This window comes from Piliocolobus tephrosceles, chromosome 6 (assembly GCF_002776525.5).
Source record: "Piliocolobus tephrosceles isolate RC106 chromosome 6, ASM277652v3, whole genome shotgun sequence".
Lineage (NCBI taxonomy): Eukaryota > Metazoa > Chordata > Mammalia > Primates > Cercopithecidae > Piliocolobus > Piliocolobus tephrosceles.
Genome location: NC_045439.1, coordinates 67898760 through 67919216, shown reverse-complemented (window position 1 = coordinate 67919216; position 20457 = coordinate 67898760). Strand labels below are relative to the sequence as shown.

At 36.0% G+C, this 20457-nt stretch overlaps 1 protein-coding gene across 7 annotated transcripts in view; it reads left to right on the top strand.

Annotated features, from left to right (window-relative positions):
- The window catches only part of MIA2 (MIA SH3 domain ER export factor 2), a 115703-nt gene that overhangs the window by 73915 nt on the left and 21331 nt on the right, over positions 1-20457 (top strand). For 5 of the 7 annotated variants that reach the window (XM_023189666.1, XM_023189662.1, XM_023189663.1 and 2 more), the window contains 7 exons: positions 3044-3145; positions 4432-4492; positions 5332-5367; positions 7659-7726; positions 8946-9028; positions 10669-10797; positions 16144-16302. In XM_023189666.1, coding sequence (XP_023045434.1) covers positions 3044-3145; positions 4432-4492; positions 5332-5367; positions 7659-7726; positions 8946-9028; positions 10669-10797; positions 16144-16302 — 638 coding nt within the window. The remainder of the gene's footprint in view (positions 1-3043; positions 3146-4431; positions 4493-5331; positions 5368-7658; positions 7727-8945; positions 9029-10668; positions 10798-16143; positions 16303-20457) is intronic. The other 2 variants (XM_023189669.1, XM_023189668.2) reach the window with 1 other exon arrangement.

The window sequence follows — 20457 nt, the reverse complement described above, 5'->3', positions numbered from 1 at the left end:
TTGAGATATCTGAAGACTCTAGATTTTCAAATAGTACCATAGCACATATTTTTTTCATTGTAAAGGCTAATAAGATGTAACAGACTTTCAGGTTCCTTTAGGCTCTTAATGAAAGTTATTACAGTTGTTTTTCATTATTTATAGAATCTGTATTTGTGAATTCACTTACTTGCTAAAATTTATTTGTAAATCAGATCAATACATGCAGAGCTTTTGCAGCCATTCATGAACACATTCCGAATGATGAAAAATTGGAGTTGCCCAATGTGCATGTTCCCAGCTGAGGTCAAACAAGGCGATACTCTGCTTTCTTGTTTCAGCTCTCATTCTGCAAACAAGTATCCTTTTACAGTATATTTGTACCTCATTTTTTACATTTTTATGCTTTTTGCTGGTGATTAAGCTGTTTTAAATGCCCCCTAAGCATAGTGCTGAACTGCTATGTGGTGTTTTGAAGCACAAGAAGGCTGTGATGTGTGTTACAGAGAAAATACATGTGTTAGATAACCTTTGTTTAGGCATGAAGTACAGTGCTTTTGGCTGTGAATTCAGTGTCAGTAAATTAACAATATATGTTAAATAAGGTATCTTTAAACAGAAATGCACAAAAAACAAGGTTATATATTGGTTGGTTGATAAAATTGTTGTGACCAGAGGCTATAGCAGGAAGCTAACCCTGTATTACCCTTGGGAGCAGTGATCTAGTATTTGCTAATTTACGATTTATAGTGGCTTTATGGAACATAACTAGCACAAATAATGACAGTCTACTTTATATATTTGGAAACTGGTAGAGAGTACTAATGCTTCTTTGAGATCAGGATACTGGGTAGTGCTTGGCTCATTCACTGCCAAGTTCTATACTTCAGTCATGATTTGGACTCAGTTCACAATTAAAAAGTTGTTATTTGTTATGAACCTTTGGCCATTTGGGACTGCTCAGGGTATGCAAGAGAATAAACTTGACAAAATGGAAGAATTACAGTATAACCTCAGGGTTTTTCAGCCAGTACCTACGAGTGGGCCCTTCTTTTTAGATTAGAATGAAAGGTATTAAAGTAAAACTTGGATATAAGTGATTGAGGTGAAAGAAATATTTTTGAGTGTATCTTTTGAATAAAAAAAGTATATGGTTGGTTATAGAATTTTGATGAGTAATGTTTAACATTTCAAAGAAAAGGTATTTTCTTTAGATTTTTAAAGGATAGGAAACTGAGTAGTATCCTAGTTGTGTGTGTTGTTCACATGATTTCATTCATTAGTTTGAAATTATTTGAAATTCCTAAAATTTACATTTCCTTCTTATATTTACGTTAAACTACTTGCTACTGAAATTCAATGAATTATGCCATTGGTACTTCTTCAGAGTAAAATATTGAGTCGATAGTACCAGTGAAATGTTAAATTTATATTCTTACTGCATATAGTATAATTTAAGTTCAGTTTAGATGTTGGCGTGATGTTTTTCATGACTGATATACCATTTTCCCAAATTTAATAGTGGAAACAAATGAAATGGTAGGACCTAGAAGCTTGATGTGTTACTTTTGTTTTTTTTTTTTTGGGATGAAATCTCTCTGCTATCCCCAGGCTGGAGTGCAGTGGCGTGATCTTGGCTCACTGCAACCTCCGCCTCCCGGGTTCACGCCATTTTCCTGCCTCAGCCTCCCGAGTAGCTGGGACTACAGGTGCCTGCCACCACACCCGGCTAATTTTTGTATTTTTAGGGGAGACGGGATTTCACCATGTTAGCCAGGCTGGTCTCAAACTCCTGACCTCATGATCTGCCCGCCTCAGCCTCTGAGAATGCTGGGACTATAGGCATGAGTCACTGCGCCTGGCCAAGATACGATATTTTAAAGTCATATCATCAGGTCTCCTTTCACAGTGTAATTTCTGTTATTAATAGGCCCACCCAAATTCAATGGGAAGTTATATAGACCTCACCTTTTATCAGGAGGGGTGTCAAAGAATTTCTAGCTATCTTCAGTCTACATGGTCTGTAAAAGCACATCTCTCTTCCATATCCGTGCCCATCGCACTTTCGTGCTTTTCCTAAGGAGATGACTTATTTTTTTTTTACAACGTCCATGAATGTAATTGACTTTAGGGAATGCTTTCTAAGCAATAGGTAATGTAGTGTGTAGAATACAAAACATTTACTGCCATGCTGCAAGACTTCTTCAGTCGTTTGTTTTGTTCTTTCTCAAAATTCATGACGGAGGGAAGTTACCCATTTAGGACTCCAAATGTGTTTTCCTGTGGTATTCAATAAATGTTTCTTGGGTGACCAAGGTTATTAATGATAGTATGTGAAATGAAACAACTTGGGTGTTATAGCATAAAAGAGTCACTGCTTATGAACTCTAGGCCTTGGTTTAATGATTTCTCTGTGCTTCATTTTCGTTTTTGTAAAATGGGAATAACAGTACCACCCTTCTTGTAGAGCTGTTGTGGTAATTAAATAATACATGCAAAAGTCTAAGAACAGTTTTTGGCACATACTAATGGCTCAATAAGTTATTATTAATAGAACTAGATGTAGTAAATAGGACTGCTACTACCACTGTTTACTTTGGGTCATTGTAATTATAATTGTGTGTGTGTGTGTGTGTGTGTGTGTGTATGCTCACCTGGAAGCCTAACACTAACCAATATAAAAATTAATGAAACACATTTTATTAATTGGTGACTTCTTACTAGCAAATGTCGTGCTTGTTTATACAGAAAGACTTGATAAGTGATAGTCATAATAGTTTTTATTAAATATATCTTTGATCCTGTTTTTAAGATAAATTTATATAGAAAACTCTTGAAACTGTTAGTAGTTGTGTATTAGGCACGATGCTTTACAATTTTGGTTTTTAATATTAAATTTCACACCAGGAATGTTTATACAGGTACTTTTTTTTTCCTTGTAGGTAATGCTTTCACTGGTATTTTAGAAGTCATTTTATAGGAATCGCCAGTTTTGATACAATTAAAAAGAATTGATTATCTTATGACATGTATTAAGAGAATTAAAACATTTTTTGTTTTTAAGGAAATTAACAGTAGAGGAAAATTACCGGTTAGAGAAAGAAGAGAAACTTTCTAAAGTAGACGAAAAGATCAGCCATGCCACTGAAGAGCTGGAGACCTATAGGTATTAAATATGTTTTCCTGATTTCTTTATTGGGATGGGAAGAGTATCAAAAAAACCTAATGCCAGAAAAAATAATAAAATAGAAAACATATTAAAATCTGACAGGTGGTACAGACAAAAAAAATATATTTTTGTCTCATCACTTTTCGTTCAGATTTCTTGGTCAGCAATTATACAGAAAATATAAAAAGGAAAAATGTTTTTCTTTCAGGTTGTGCGATTTTTAAAATCTCTCAAACTTGATATGGACAATTCTATTTCGTGTTAGTGTCAATATGAATAGATTTTAATTTTAAGGTCTTTCCTCATTGGTTCAAATGGAGAAGAATATATGTAATATTAGTGAATCAATAGGTGTGCCACAAAAAGAAGAGTGAGCCACAGAGCATTCTGAAGTATTTAAAAGACTATAAATCTAGATTTTACCTTGGTTTGATTTACTAGATCCCAGGAAATAGAAAATATAGAGAAAAAAAGGGGCAAGATTCATCCATATCCCGAATAGTTGTGATACTTCATTTTACCTCAGCAAGCTTGAGTTTTATCCAAAATAAGTTATCTTATTAGTCTCATAAAAGTAACAAGTAAAATTTTACTTCACAACAATTGCTAATTTCCTAGAATTCTGTTAAGACTACCCACATCTGGCTGGGTGCGGTAGCTCACGCCAGTAATCCGGACACTTTGGGAGGCCGAGGTGGGTGGATCACCTGAGGTCAGGAGTTCTGAGACCAGCCTGGCCAACATGATGAAACCCCATCTCTACTAAAAATACAAAAACATTAGCCCATCGTGGTGGCGGGCACCTGTAATCCCAGCTACTCAGGAGACTGGGGCAGGAGAATCGCTTGAACCCTGGAGGCGAAGGTTGCAGTGAGCCGAGATTGCGCCACTGCACTCCATCTTGGGCAACAAGAGCGACACTCCGTTTAAAAAAAAAAAAAAACGACCACCAACATCTGAATGAATCTTCTAGGATCATTCTCCTTAAAAATAAAAACAACACAATATACCACATAAATATTTGCGTGACTTTTGGTTTAGGTAAACTTAAGTAGTAGTATTATGTTGTAATCAATGTTAAAATTACTTTAGGAAGAAATTTACTGTAGAACCTCTCAGAGGTGATTATTTCTTAATGTGGAATTGTGGAGTTTTTTTTTTTTTTTTTTTTTTAACATGAAATAGAGCATTCCGGGTTTTTTAATAAATATTTTTTAGTAGAGAGTATGTTCTGTCATTTCATATTATTTGTTAATAGTAGAATAATTATTCATTCCATTTAGAAAGCGAGCCAAAGATCTTGAAGAAGAATTGGAGAGAACTATTCATTCTTATCAAGGGCAGGTATATATATGTGTGTGTGTATATATATGTATGTGTATAATTGAAAACAATTCTGATTTGTTTGAATTGATGCAGGAATATAATTACCAGTTGTACACCTCTTTTGAGGTGTTGCATGTGGCTGTGGGACACTTCCCAGGAGCCAAAGATTCTGGGATAAGACATCTTATTTAAAGTTGCCATATTGGCTGGGTACAGTGGCTCACGCCTGTAATCCCAGCACTTTGGGAAGCTGAAGTGGGTGGATCATTTGAGGTCAGGAGTTCGAGACCAGCCTGGCTAACATGGCAAAACCCTGTCTCTACTGAAAAAAAAAAAAACAAAAACAAAAGTTAGCCAGGTATGTTGACGCATGCTTGTAATCTCAGCTACTTGGGAGGGAGAGGCAGGAGAATTGCTTGAACCCTGGAGGCAGAGGTTGCACTGAGCTGAGATTGCGTCACTTGTACCCCAGCCTGGGTGACAGACTGAGAGTCCGTCTCAAAAAAATAAAATTGCCATATCTCCTGCTGCTTTGAGAAGGTAGAGTGCATCACATAAACGTGTATCAACAGTAGGGTCTCATACTCAGTCAGGCTAGTTATATGCTAACTGGCAGTTCCTGTTGATTATTGCATAAAGTAAAAGTTTACTGGACAAAAAATGTAATTGTCTTTACATTCAGTTTTTGTTTTAAAATATAATAGATTATATATGAAAATTTGCTTTGAAAATGTTGCCTACTCTTCAAAGATGCTTGGGATATTTTTGAGTTGTGTGCTACATCATAGTGGTAGATATGAATGTCTTTTACTTAAGAAAATAATTGTTAGTGGCATTTTAATTACTTTCTTTTTCAGATTATTTCCCATGAGAAAAAAGCACATGATAATTGGGTAAGTTTTAAATTTCCTTAAGTCTCTTTTGTCAAATTGTATTTTTTTTTTTCCAGAAGATATGTTGCTTATTTAAATTAGATGAAAATATGTTATTCTAAAAAATCAGTTTCTTTTAATTTTACAAGTAGTGAAATTATGTTCCTTGTGAACTAAACAGTTTGTTCCAACACAGTTATTCAAAAAATCTGATTTTTCCTTCTTTGCTTTTATCATATTGCTTCTTTGAAAGGAGTTTATGCTCCATGGGGAAGGTGATATAATCATGGATTGATTGTTTCAGGGCACTAAATTGCCACTGATTAGTTGTGGACAAGCTACTTAAAATTCTTTGGGCCTATTTCCTCATTGGTGTAATGATGGGATTAGATTAAGTGATCTTCAAAGCCCCTTCTAGTTCTAAAAGTCAAAGTTCTGTTACCTGATTCTCAGTGTTGAATTACTGGGTACACATTAAGAAAAGGGTCATCATGAGAAATAGTGTATCTGTGCTCCAAAGGAACTGACTGTGTGGGGAAGTGATAAGGATGCAGATTTTGACTAATTATAAGAAAGACACTCTAACATATAGGACTGTTGTAATAACTGGCCTTTGTCACTAGGAGTCTTCAACAGTAGGCAGTTTGCACAGTGGGTGAATACATGGAGTCTGGAATTAGGCTGTCTTGGCTGGTATCCTGGCTCCATCACCTATCATCAGTTTTCTTATCTGTAAGATAGAGATATCAATAGTACCTATTTCATAGGGTTATTGGGATGATTAAATTCATGTAAGGTTGTTGCCAAATGCCTGACACACAGTATACATTCAGTGAATGTTAACTGTTGTTATTGTTATAGTGAAACTTGGTAGATGTTTCTTAGACATGTTGGAGTAGAGATTCCCACCTAGGGTGAGAGATTAGATATGTTGAGAGGTATCTCACCTATTAGGTAGGGTGAGAGATTAGGTCCTCCTCAGTTGTAAGATTCTGTATGCTTTGGTATTGAGGGTTCAAATGAAAATTTGTTACTAAATTAAGCTGGGCTTGGAGATGAATTAGTTAACCACTCCTCACCACTTGTAAAATACTTAGATGTAGATTACTCTTTGAAGATGGAGAGGTCCACATACAGTCCCAGGGTAAGTTGGTAAGAAGGCTGTTTCTGGAAGGGCAGCAGGAACATCTTACAGATCTTAGAGGGACACTGACTTGTAAAGATTAGAATAAAAACCACAGACAACAATGGACAAGAAGGGAATATGCTGAGACCTAGAGGTAACAATTCCACATCCCTTCCTCACCCCTGCATATTAATTAAAGTCTCCTAAGGTAAAGGTTATCTCAGACGACATGGGTAGAGGCTACAAAGAGACAGTTAAGCAGTTGGATATACACATCCAGGACAGCCAGATGACAACCTAGGATATATCTGTCCTCACGTGTTCTAGAGCACAGGGCAGGCAGGAAAACCCAAGGAACCACAGGCTAAAGAATTATGTATCAGGAAGGTCACCTGGGAGACGCTCCACAGACAAGGTGTGTTTTTAGCTGAATTGGGATTGGTAGAGGGAATGAAAGTGACACTGAGCAGTAGCTTGTCACACGCTCCAGAGCTGAGCTACCCACAGGAGCAGACTGGGGTCTGGGCAGAAGACAGTTAATAGGAGAGGCTCATATTAGTTTCTGAAAAGTCATGTGGTAACAGAGTTTAACTTGTTTTTTAGGGAAAAAGTGTTCGTTTCAAGGAACTAATCACCCAATCAGATAGAACTCAGACTGGCTCATGGACTCTAAACTCAGCCTACCCTAGCTAGAACACAAGAGATCTCTAAAGTTGACAGTTTGAGCCATGTCCTCGTCCCCATCCATCCTGGGGTCATGGCTCAAACTGTCAACTTTAGAGATTTGAGGGTAGGGGGATAATAAAGTCTCAACTACAATAATAAAAAGATAGGATGTTTATTAAAATCTCTTGTGTTCTAGGCACTGTACTTAGCCTTTTACATACATTACTTGTTCAATCTACTCAGTAACTCTGTAAAGTAGGTATTATAATCCAGGTTTATAGATGAGGAAACAACCTAAGGTCATATGACTAGAGGGTAAAGAGTAGATACAGAAATTCTGATCTTTCAGGGTCCAGATCTTACACTTTTTCTTACTTAAGTGATTATGATTTGTATACCATTGTTGTGATATATATATATATATATTTTTTAAAGTTTAATGAGTGTTTACATTGACATGTTTATGCTTATGTTTTAAGTTTATATAAATGTATTTTTAAAATGTGTTATTTTCTTGAAGTTGGCAGCTCGGAATGCTGAAAGAAACCTCAATGATTTAAGGAAAGAAAATGCTCACAACAGACAAAAGTAAGTATGTTAGTGGGAACATTTAAAATTAGTTATTATTATTATGTTATTTCATTAATTAGGTAATACTTTTATAAGGTTAAGTAAGAAAACTTACAGTGAATCCAGATATCTCGTGAGATATCTATTAGTTTTAATAGGAATGTCTAGTTTTTTTTTGTTTGTTGAAGTACTTGTCCCAGGTCACTGAAGTGGCACTTGGAGGAAACTGTTAACAGATCCTTCTGCAAAAATTATAGCTAAAATTTTTTTTTAAACCAGTGTAGATGGATGGAGGTAAAAATGGATGGAAAGCGAAAGGATGAATCTCTCTGACATAGTAATGCTGAGAATATCAGCCTCTTTTAATGGATAAGTAGATAGGATAATATTCACTAATTTCTCTCATTTCCTGGTTTTGTAGTATTGGCTGATATTGTTTTATAATAAAATGAAACGTAGAATAAAAGTCTACAATATAGAATAGCAGGGAAGAGTAAGTGCTTTTCTATGAAGATTATAACAGTCTTCCTAGAATGTTACAATTTCTTGTCACAATGTACTGTTAACATTATCCAATATTAGTTTTTAGTCCTCTTGCTTGTCTTTTCTAGTCTCAGAAATTAAAATCAAATTATTAAATGTTTTATTTTATATCCCATGATTAAGAACTAGAAACAAGACTCTCTTAAAATGTCACATTTGTAGGGTAAAACGTTTACGAGTAAGATAGTAGGACAAATTAATGGGATTTCCAGTGTTATAACTGGAATCATGAGTGTCACATTACAATGGAAAGCATACATGACTCAAAGCCAGGAACTCTATGTCTTAATCCTGGCACTTTCGTTGTGAATAAATCATTTAAACTCCTAGCCTCAATTTCCTTAGTTGTAAAGTGGTAGACTTGAACTGGTTGACGTTGGAGGACTCTTGTATTTCAAAAATTTGGATTCTGTGATACGGCATTCATGGTAGTCTAGTTTTGAAGAAGAAATAAAACAATTGTAAGGCTCCACAAAACATCACTATCCCTAGGGCAGCAAGAAACTGGTTACCCTAGTTAATAAGCAGTGGGAGATAAAAGTGTTTTGGTCAGAATAATAAATTTTAGAGGATCTGTTTGTTCTGTGTAGATATTAAGATAGTGAAGAGTAGCTTGTACTTGGTAGAGGCATTTTTTTTGTTGTGGTCCTTCTCTTGGATGAGTAACTTAGAGATGTTTGTTCTTTATTTGCAGATTAACTGAAACAGAGTTTAAATTTGAACTTTTAGAAAAAGATCCTTATGCACTTGATGTTCCAAATACAGCATTTGGCAGAGGTAGTCTTTTTTTTTTTTTTAACTCCTCATTTAAAATACATATTATGTATATATATATATATTTTTTTGCACATATAGTTTCTATTAATGTAAGTTAATTAACACTGTTATTTATAAAAATATTTTAGATTTTAGAACCAAGGTTCTAGTCTAAGCTTTCTCATAGACTCACAAGTTTCTAGGTTTTGTTTCCTGTGCAATAATGAAAATTATTGTTGCTTTTATTTCTCAGTGGGATTTTGTGAGATGATATATATTTAGTGCCTTGAGCTTGAAAAGCCAGGTGCTTGGCACATAGTAAGGTGCTCATTAACAATTTTCTAGGAGATTGAATGAATAAGGAATGCTTACTTGGAATAACATTGTGACTGTTTATATATTAACTATAGTTGGAATTTGCTTGTTTGATAATTAAAAAATAGTTTTTAATTATTTAAAAGTATTAATTTAAAATGTGGGGAAAACTCAGTCTGAGTTTTGATTGCTTTAATTACCTTCAAGGGAGAACCAATTTTTTTTTTTTTTTGTAAGATATATTTAATATTTCTGTCCATTGTTGAGTTAGGGTCTGCAGTGATCTCAAACTATTGCAAACAATTTAAATTTTTTCATAATAATTTTGGTTGAATTGGAATGAAGCTTCTAAGGTAGTGAAAAATAAATATATATATAGGTAGAATTCCATTTTAATAACTTTGAAAAGTTATAAAAATCACTTTTGAGAGTAAAATTTCATTAAAATTAAAGTCTATTTCTACTTTTAAAAAATATTAGATTATTACGAATTTCAGGTAGTAAAGTTTGGATTGGGGTGAAGTATACAGAAGGATTTTTTTTTTTGTCTGAAGCCAACACAAAAGTTTCAAGGAGGGTAGATAATGCTTTGATCTTTTCTTGTAGCTGGTTTGAATATTATACCAGCTACACTCATGTTTTACATTTAACATGTTTTAAAAATGTTATTTTGGTGATTTTTGTTTGTATTTTGTTTTTGATTTTTGACTTTGGAAACAAAACCATTTGAGAGTGGTAAAGTTTGTAAAGTGGTAGGTGTCTTGGCTGTATAGATTATAGATTAAGTGATTTATTTGATAAATTAGTATTTATAAACTGACTTACTGGTAATGAATCAAAAGTAAATTGTAATCTTGTTTCAAAGTATTTTATGCATTTTTCTCCTCTTCATAATCTGAGCATTATTTAAACAATTCGTGGCCCAATGCAGCCTACCTGGCCCTGATTTAAACTGAGTAATTCTGTGTTGCAACTCTCACTAGCTGAAATGTCCAGATGCATACTGCCAGTAAAAACAACCCCCCAAAAATCTAACTTTATGCTCCTATAACTCTAAAATATGTCTCCAATATCCCTTCTTAATATAAATGATTGTTTAAGTGTATTAATTCCCAATAGGTTGATGTTTTTATTGGTTAAAGTGTCTGGTAGACAAATATTGAAAACACCAGGGTCTATATTTAATTCTGTTCTATATTAGCAAAATCAAAGGATACATTCAGGACATAGATTAAACTTAAATTGGCAATAGGATGACCTGATGGTAACTGTTGAAATGGGATTCTAACTCTATAGTGTAGCTAAGTGAAACTATGAATTTAAATATGCTGTTTTAATTATTCCAGAGCATTCCCCATATGGTCCCTCACCATTGGGTCGGCCTTCATCTGAAACGAGAGCTTTTCTCTCTCCTCCAACTTTGTTGGAGGGTCCACTCAGACTCTCACCTTTGCTTCCAGGGGGAGGAGGAAGAGGTATATTGTTTAAACATCTTTATTACTCTAGATTTCATCCTTACTTTATATTTTCATTTCAACTTACCTTAAAAATGATCTGTAAAATAAACATTTGGAAAATACAAGCATTCCTTGCACTTATTGTAAATAACTTTTATTTGGAAAAGGATCTCTATGATACCAATTTTGATGTATTTTTCTCTTAGAAACAGTGCTATATTAGATAACATTTTGATCAAGGACTTGATATGTATCTTTTTAAACCATATTTTTGACTTCTTAAAAACTATTACATGATGTAATATAAAATTTTATAAGACCACATGAAATAAAATAACAGTATAACCTAGCATAAAATTATATATGTGTATGTATATATATGTAATTTTTTTTTTTTTTTTTTTTGAGACAGTTTTCGCTCTTGTTGCTCAGCTGGAGTGCAGTGGCGCGATCTCAGCTCACTGCAACCTCTTGCCTCCCAGGTTCAAACGAATCTCCTGCCTCAGCCTCCCAAGTAGCTGGGATTACAGGCACATGCCACTATTGCTGGCTAATTTTTTTTGTATTTTTAGTAGAAACGGATTTTGCCACGTTGGCTGGCCAGGCTGGTCTCGAACTCCTGACCTTAGGTGATCCACCTGCCTCAGTCTCCCAAAGTGCTGGGATTACAGGTGTGAACCACCATAAAATTATATTTTGATGAAACATTAGAATTTTGATGGGAACCTTTACTGTGGTCTACATCATTTGTTAATACACTGGGGGCCGGGCGTGGTGGCTCATGCCTGTAATCCCAGTATTTTGGGAGCCAAAGGGGACAGATCATGAGGTCAAGAGATCGAGACCATCTGGCCAACATGGTGAAACCCTGTCTTTACTAAAAATACAGAAATAAGCTGGGTGTGGTGGTGGGCGCCTGTAGTCCCAGCTACTCACGAGGCTGAAGCAGGAGAATTGCTTGAACCAAGAAGGCAGAGGTTGTAGTGAGCTAAGATAGTACCACTGCACTCCACCCTGGCAACAGAGCGAGACTCCATCTCAAAAAAAGGAAAAAAAAAAAAGTTGGGAAACCAAGCCACAGTTGTCCACTGTCACCCCCTTGTATGTTGTTGAGAATTTCTGTAGGTACCTCAGGCCTAATCATTAGCTATTCTACATTTATCTCATCAGCATCACCCTGGTGTTACAAAAGGCCCTATTACCTTTGAAAACTCCTGTGTACCTGGTGTTTTCCTTTTTTGATCTCTCACCATACTTTCTTTGTCAAGTTGCTTTAAAGTTTTCCCTTAATTTGTGTCGAAATTCAAAGATATAGAGCCCTATTTATTTCAAAATCAGAAGTCTTACATTTTCAGTTCCAAGTATGTGTTTTATAAGAGTTAATGGCATTCTTCACCAGTGAAACATTCCCACCCTTTGTATCAGTGATTTTACCAGATTGAATTTGAGATAAGAACATAAATTAATGAATCTAAACAAAAACACCAAATTAAATACAACAAATCAAAGTTCGTATACACAGATGGATATTACTCATCTAAATAGTATCTCAGGAAGTCTGTGTACTTGTTAGTTGAAGCTGCCATTATTCCAAATATTTTTGGAACTCTTCCTTTGGAATTGCCTTCAAAGAATATGAGAAAATCAACTTTCTACTCTATGTTCATGAGATATTCTCCCTTTGCCCATACCCTGTTTGTATCCTCTTTCTCCACCCTCATTGTGCTTCACTTAGAACTGTTCCTGTCCACCTCCCAGTCCCCCCAGTAGATTGGGCCACAGCCTGGGGTCCCTAAAGAGCCTTTGCTTGTGTTGATTTTGAACTGGAAGCTCCTAGGGAAAGGGACTGCCCTATAGACTGATACTTAGAGCCTTAGGGAGGCTTTGCATTGTGCACTTCAGGAAAGGGACTGATTTTGATATTAACATGTCTGCTGCAAGCTTAGGACTTAGTTATCTAAGTCCACTCCCACCCCTCCATTTTTTACCTTGACTTACATTAAGAAATGTATTTTATATCATGTCATATTGTACACCAACATAAATATGATTGAAATATAATTGAAACCAGCTACATGAAATAGTACTCACCATTACAGTTTCGATGCTTTCTTTTCAGTTTTATCCCGTTTCATTAATTTAATCTTAAATTAGTATTATTTTTTAAACTTCACACATCACAAATGAGTAGGAGCTAGCAGTCTGAAAAAACAGTGCCCTAGAAATAAGGGTATAATTGGCTAATCTGCAAATATGAATCACTGGAAATTGAATTACATAAGTCAAGGATTGCTTGTAGTCAGTTGAATATTTGGAATGATTAAAATTTACATTTGATTTCTCCTCTTTCCTCTCCTATTTAATTTAAACATGCAGTGTCTTTAGATTATCTGCAAGGGTGTTTTACTATTTGTTTAAAAAGCTTACAGAAGTTCTAGGTAAGTTGTCATCGGGTCTTACAGAGTTGATTTGAACTAAAACTTTCTATGATCCACCAAAGGAGGATGGAGAGTACCTGTTGTTTTCCTTACTTTTATTATCTTTTTAATTTGAAGTTTGGGTGAGTGATATATTTGAATAATATTGAGTATGAGTGAAACAATTTCTTCTTGGAGTAAATTGTATGTAACTTGGTTTGAATAGAAAACTTTAACCATTAGCATTTTTAGGTTTGTAATTTTCACTGGGTAGTCAGTTGACCTGTAACTTTGGTCTTCTGGAAGTAAGCAATCAGGAGGGAAAGCCTTTGAATGTCTCCTTTAAATCTCTGTGCTTCATTCCAGATGAACTCAGCCTAACTGACAGCTTGCACATTTTCTGCTTTCCCAGCCTTCTTCTTCTAATGAGCTAATTATTAGGATGAAGAAGCGAGAAGGAAAGATTTGGGGAATCTGATAGAACGTATACTCATAAGGCAAAATGATAGTTTACCTCCTGATGTAAAAGTCAGTTGATCTGATTCTACTAAAGGGAGTAGATGGAAAATTTGTTTTAAAGATTACTATATATTAAACTTGAATGCTTATGCTGATTTGTACTAGTTACCGAGAAAAGTTAAAATTAATTTTGGTTTGTTCTCTTAAAGGAGGTACTGAAATAGAGTAAGCATTTTTGTTAGACTTTTTTTTTTTACTTTTTTGAGATAGAGTCTCACTGTGTTGCCCAGGCTGGAGTGCAGTGGCACGATCTCGGTTCACTGCAACCCCTTTCTCTCAGGTTCAAGCGATTCTTGTTCCTCAGCTTCCTGAGTAGCTGGGATTACAGGCATGTGCCACTACACCCAGCTAATTTTTGTATTTTCAGTAGAGATGGGGTTTCACCATGTTGGCCAGGCTGGTTTCGAACTCCTCACCTCAGGTGATCCACCCACCTCAGCCTCCCAGCGTGCTAGGGTTACAGGCATGAGCCATTGCGCCTGGCTATTTTAGTTAGGCTTCTATTGAAAAAAAATTGTCCGCTGGGTGCAGTGGCTTACACCTATAATCCTAGTACTTTGGGAGGTCAAGGTGGTGGGATTGTTTGAGCCCCGGAGTTCGAGACCAGCCTGGGCAACACGGCAAAACCCTGTATCCACAAAAAATACAACAATTAGCGAAGTGTGGTGGCACATGCCTGTTGTCCCAGCTACTTGTAAGGCTGAGGTGGGAGAATTGCTTGAGCCCAGTAGGTGGAGGTTGCAGTGAGCTGAGAATCGCACCACTGCACTCCAGTCTAGGCAACAGAGTGAGACCCTGTCTCAAAAAAAGATTTTTTTTAAAGCTATTCCTTGAGAATAATAAGCTTTTGTTTCCTGGACAATATAATTTTGAGAAGACCCCCCTTTTCCCTCTCAATGACACATAAATGAGGTATTAATGTATTTTATTGAATGTTAAATTTTTTTTTTTTTTTGAGACGGAGTCTCACTCTGTCGTCCAGACTGGAGTGCAATGATGTGATCTTGGCTAACTGCAAGCTCTGCCTCCCTGTTTCACGCCATTCTTCTGCCTCAGCCTCCCAAGTAACTGGGATTACAGGTGCCCGCCACCATGCCCGGCTAATTTTTTGTATTTTTAGTAGAGATGGGGTTTCGCCATGTTAGCTAGGGTGATCTCGATCTCCTGACCTTGTGATCCGCCTGCCTCCATCTCCCAAAGTGCTGGGATTACAGGCATGAACCACCACGCCCGGCCAAAATTTTTTTATATTTGTCTTTTCCATTTTAACTGAATATGGGTTTTGTTTTTTGTTTTTTTTGAGATGGGTTCTCACTCTGTCATCCAGGCTGGAGTGCAGTGGCACGATCTTGGCTCACTGCGACCTCCTCCTCCTGAGTTCAAGCCATTCTCCTGCCTCAGCCTCCCTTGTAGCTGGGATTACAGCACCTGCCACCATGCCCAGCTAATTTTTGTACTTTTAGTAGAGACAGGTTTCACCACGTTGGCCAGGCTGGTCTCGAATTTCTGATCTCAGGTGATCCACCCTCCTTGGCCTCCCAAAGTGCTGGGATTACAGGCGTGAGCCACTGCGCCCCACCCTGAATGTGGGTTTTTAATTAAGGTACTATCTTTTCTGTGGTCATTAAGAAGGGAACTTTAAAATTACCACCCTTTATAAATGTAAACATACCAGATTTTCTTATCCAAAATGGATGTTGCTCATTTAAAGTGATTATTTCAACAGTGCTGTTGTTTTTGAAACTATTATTTTAGACTTGTCTTCAGAACTTATGAATTCTCCTTTTGAATGTGAATTTGATATTTAGAAATTACTAAAAGCCATTTAGTGCCAATTTATCTGTTGTACATAATGTTTTAAATCAGGCTACTTAAAATCATTTTTGGGCAGAAGTATTTATCTTTTTTATCTTCTCATTGACTCCTAACACTATTCAGTGAATTTGGACAGAAGTAGAGAGTCATGTTTTAACTTTGAGATGCAGTTTTTTACATGGCTCTTAAGTTAATCTGAGTGCATTTCCAAAACAGTTTTTCTGAAAAATACTTTAAATAGTAGCAAAATTACTAAAATAGATATAGAACTGCTAAGATGACCGTTTTAAAGGGATCATGCTCATTTGGACTATTGACATATTAGTTTAAGCAACAAAATCATTTATATTTTTATTTAATCATTTATTTTTATATTTATTTTAAATATTTTATATTTTATTTATTTTATATTTTTTATTTAATTATTTCTTATAATTAGTTTATAATTATCCTGTTACATCTGGCATAGGAATCATAGCAATTTACTTTCTATACCCTTATTTTTCAGACTTCGTATTTATAACTTATGATTTAACCACTGATTGTATGTGTAAAACAAGCATATAAGACTTGCTAAGATGAAACAGATTTGTATGTTTTTTTCTTTAATTAGGCTCAAGAGGCCCAGGGAATCCTCTGGACCATCAGATTACCAATGAAAGAGGAGAATCAAGCTGTGATAGGCTAACCGATCCTCATAGGGCTCCTTCTGACACCGGGTCTCTGTCACCTCCATGGGAACAGGACCGTAGGATGATGTTTCCTCCACCAGGTATGTAAAGACAATAGTTATTATTTCTCTTTGAAAGGCAGCTGGGATGTGGAATACACAGGAATGGAAGAAGAGAGGAGTGTATGTTTGTTTTCTCTTAAGAAATATCATCATACATTTTTGAAAACAACAATGATAAGTAATATAAACAGAATGATTGGAGGTGATTGTTCATATTATAGAAAGCTGTTTTCTCCCTCAATGGAATGTTTTTATTGTTTTTGTTGCTTATAGAGGTAATAATGCATGTTTACTTTAGAAAATCCAAACAACACAGAAATGTATAAAGAAGTGAAAAATCCCTTTTGTCATCTTAGTGTGTCCTTCCCAGAATTTAGTTGTAGGTATATATCTTTTAGAGATTTTTTTGGGTATACATTTATGCACGTAGCTATTCAAATTCTTTTAATCACTCTGTGCAGTTGTACCATTCACCCTCTTTTGTAATTGTCTTTTTTCACTGACCATTGTATCTTTCCAAAATAAATATATTTACCAGAAGAGTGACAGCAGAATATCTTGAAATAAGATAATAACTGCTGTTCTAACAGCTACATCATCTACATTAGGTATTTCTCCTAATGCTATCCTTTCCCTGGCCCCCCACCCCCAGACAGGCCCGGGTGTGTGATGTTCCTCTCTCTGTGCCCATATGTTCTCATTATTCAACTCCCACTTATGAGTGAGAACATGTGGTGTTTGGTTTTCTGTTCCTGTATTAGTTTGCTGGGAATGATGGTTTCCAGCTTCATTCATGTCCCTGCAAAGGACATGAACTCATTCTTTTTTATGTCTGCATAGTATTCTATGGTGTGTATGTGCCACATTGTCTTTATCCAGTCTAACATTGATGGACATTTGGGTTGGTTCCAAGTCTTTACTATCGTGAGCAGTGCTGCAGTAAACATACTTGTGCATGTGTCTTTATAGTAGAATGATTTATAATGCTTTGGGTATATACCCAGTAATGGGATTGCTGGGTCAAATGGTATTTCTAGTTCTAGATCCTTGAGGAATCACTGCACTGTCTTCCACAATGGTTGAACTAACTTATGCTCCCACCAAAAGTGTAAAGCGTTCGTATTTCTCCACATCCTCTCCAGAATCTGTTGTTTCCTGACTTTTTAATGATTGCCATTCTGACTGGCATGAGATGGTATCTCATTGTGGTTTTGATTTGCATTTCTGTAATGACCAGTGATGATGAGCTTTTTTTCATATGTTTGTTGGCTGCATAAATGTATTCTTTTGAAAGTGTCTGTTCATATCCTTCGCCCACATCCTTCACCTACTTTTTGATGGGGTTGTTTGCTTTTTTTCTTGTAAATTTGTTTAACTTGTAGATCGTGGATATTAGCCCTTTGTCAGATGGATAGATTGTAGAAATTTTCTCCGATTCTGTAGATTGCCTGTTCACTCTGATGATAGTTTCTTTTGCTGTGCAGAAGCTCTTTAATTATATCTCATTTGTCAATTTTGGCTTTTGTTGCCATTGCTTTTGTTGTTTTAGTCATGAAGTCTTTACCTATGCCTATGTCCTGAATGGTATTGCCTAGGTTTTCTTGTAGGGTTTTTATGGTTTTAGTTCTTACGTTTAAATCCTTAATCCATCTCGAGTTGATTTTTGTATAAGGTGTAGGGAAAGGGTCCAGTTTCAGTTCTTTGCATCTGGCTAGCCAGTTTTCCCAACACAATTTATTAAATAGGGAATCCTTTCCCCATTGGTTGTTTTTGTCAGGTTTGTCAAAGATCAGATGCTTGTAGATGTGTGGTGTTATTTCTGAGGCCTCTGTTCTGTTCCATTGGTCTATGTATCTGGTTTGATACCAGTACCATGCTGTTTTGATTACTGTAGCCTTGTATAGATTGAAGTCAGGTAGCATGATGCCTCCAGCTTAGTTCTTTTTGCTTTGGATTGTCTTGGCTATATGAGCTATTTTTGGTTCCATATGAAATTTAAAGTAGTTTTTTCTAATTCTGTGAAGAAAGTCAGTTGTAGCTTGATGGGGGAATAGCATTGAATCTGTAAGTTAGTTAGGGTAATATGGCCATTTTCACGATATTGATTCTTCCTATCCATGAGCATGGGATGTTTCTTCTTTTGTTTGTGTCTTCTCTTACTTCCTTGAGCAGTGGTTTGTAGTTCTCCTTGAAGAGTTCCTTCACATCCCTTGTAAGTTGTATTCCTAGGTATTTTATTCTCTTTGTAGTAGTGTAGCAAATGGGAGTTTGGTCATGATTTGGTTCTCTGTCTGTTATTGGTATATAGGAATGTCTGTGATTTTTGCGCATTAATTTTGTATCCTGAGACTTTGCTGAAGTTGCTTATTAGCTTAAGGAGTGTTTGGGCTGAGTTGATGGGGTTTTCTAAGTACACAATCATGTCGTCTGCAAACAAAGACAACTTGACTTCTTCTCTTCCTATTTGAATACCCTTTATTTATTTCTCTTGCCTGATTGCCCTGGCCAGAACTTCTAATACTATGTTGAATAGGAGTGGTGAGAGAGGGCATCCTTGTCTTGTGCTGGTTTTCAAAGGGAATGCTTCCAGCTTTTGCCCATTCAGTATGATACTGCCTATGAGTTTGTCATAAATAGCTCTTACTATTTTGAAATACGTTCCATCACTACCTAGTTTATTGAGTTTTTTTTTTTTTTTTTTAGCATAAAGGGGTGTTGGATTTTATCGAAGGTCTTTTCTGCATCTATTGAGATAATGTTGCGGTTTTTGTCATTGGTTCTGTTTATGTGATGGATTATGTTTATTGATTTGCATATGTTGAACCAGCCTTGCATCCTAGGGATGAAGTTGACTTTATGGTGGTGGATAAGCTTTTTAATGTGCTGCTTGATTGGTTTGCCAGTATTTTGCTGAGGATTTTTGCATCAATGTTCATCAGAGGTATTGGCCGGAAATTTTCTTTTTTTGTTGTGTCTCTGCCAGGTTTTGGTATCAGATGATGCCGACCTCATAACATGAGTTAGGGAGGAGTCCCTCTTTTTCCCTTGTTTGGAATAGTTTCATAAGGAATGGTACCAGCTCCTCTTTGTACTTCTGGTAGAATTCGACTGTGAATCCGTCTAGTCCTGGTCTTTTTTTGGTTGGTAGGCTATTAATTACTACCTCAATTTCAGAACTTGTTATTAATCTATTCAGAAATTCGACTTCTTCCTGGTTTAGTCTTGGGAGGGTGTATGTGTCCAGAAATTTATCCGTTTCTTCTACGTTTTCTAGTTTGTTCACATAGAGTTGTTTATAGTATTCTCTGATGGTAGTTTGTATTTCTGTGGGATCAGTGGTGATCTCCCCTTTATGATTTTTTATTGTGTTTATTTGATTCTTCTCTCTTTTCTTCTTTATTAGTCTGGCTAGTGGTCTATTTTGTTAATCTTTTCAGAAGACCAGCTCCTGGACTCATGGATTTTTTGAAGGGTTTTTTTGTGTCTTTATCTCCTTCATTTCTGCCCTCATCTTAGTTATTTCTTGTCTTCTGCTAGCTTTTGAATTTTTTTGCTCTTACTTCTCTAGTTCTTTTAATTGTGATGTTAGGGTGTTGATTTTAGATCTTTCCCACTTTCTCCTGTGGGCATTTAGTATTAAAAATTTCCCTCTAAACACTGCTTTAGCTGTGTCCCAGAGATTCTGGTGTGTTGTGACTTTGTTCTCATTGGTTTCAAATAACTGATTTATCTCTGTCTTAATATTATTATTTACCTAGTAGTCATTCAGGAGCAGGTTGTTCAGTTTGCATGTAGTTGTGCGATTTTGAGTGAGTTTCTTAATCCTGAGTTCCAATTTGATTGCACTGTGGTCTGAGAGACTGTTTGTTATGATTTCTGTTCTTTTGCATTTGCTGAGGAGTGTTTTACTTCCAAATATGTGGTCAATTTTAGAATGAGTGCTATGTGGCACTGAGAAAAATGTATATTCTGTTGATTTGGGGTGGAGAGTTCTGTAGATGTCTATTAGGTCTGCTTGGTCCAGAGCTGAATTCAAGTCCTGAATATTGTTGTTAATTTTATGTCTCGTTGATCTAACATTAACAATGGGGTGTCAAAGTCTCTCACTATTATTGTGTGGGAGCGTAAATCTCTTTGTAGGTCTCTGAGAACTTGCTTTATGAATCTGGGTGCTCCTGTATTGGGTATATGTAT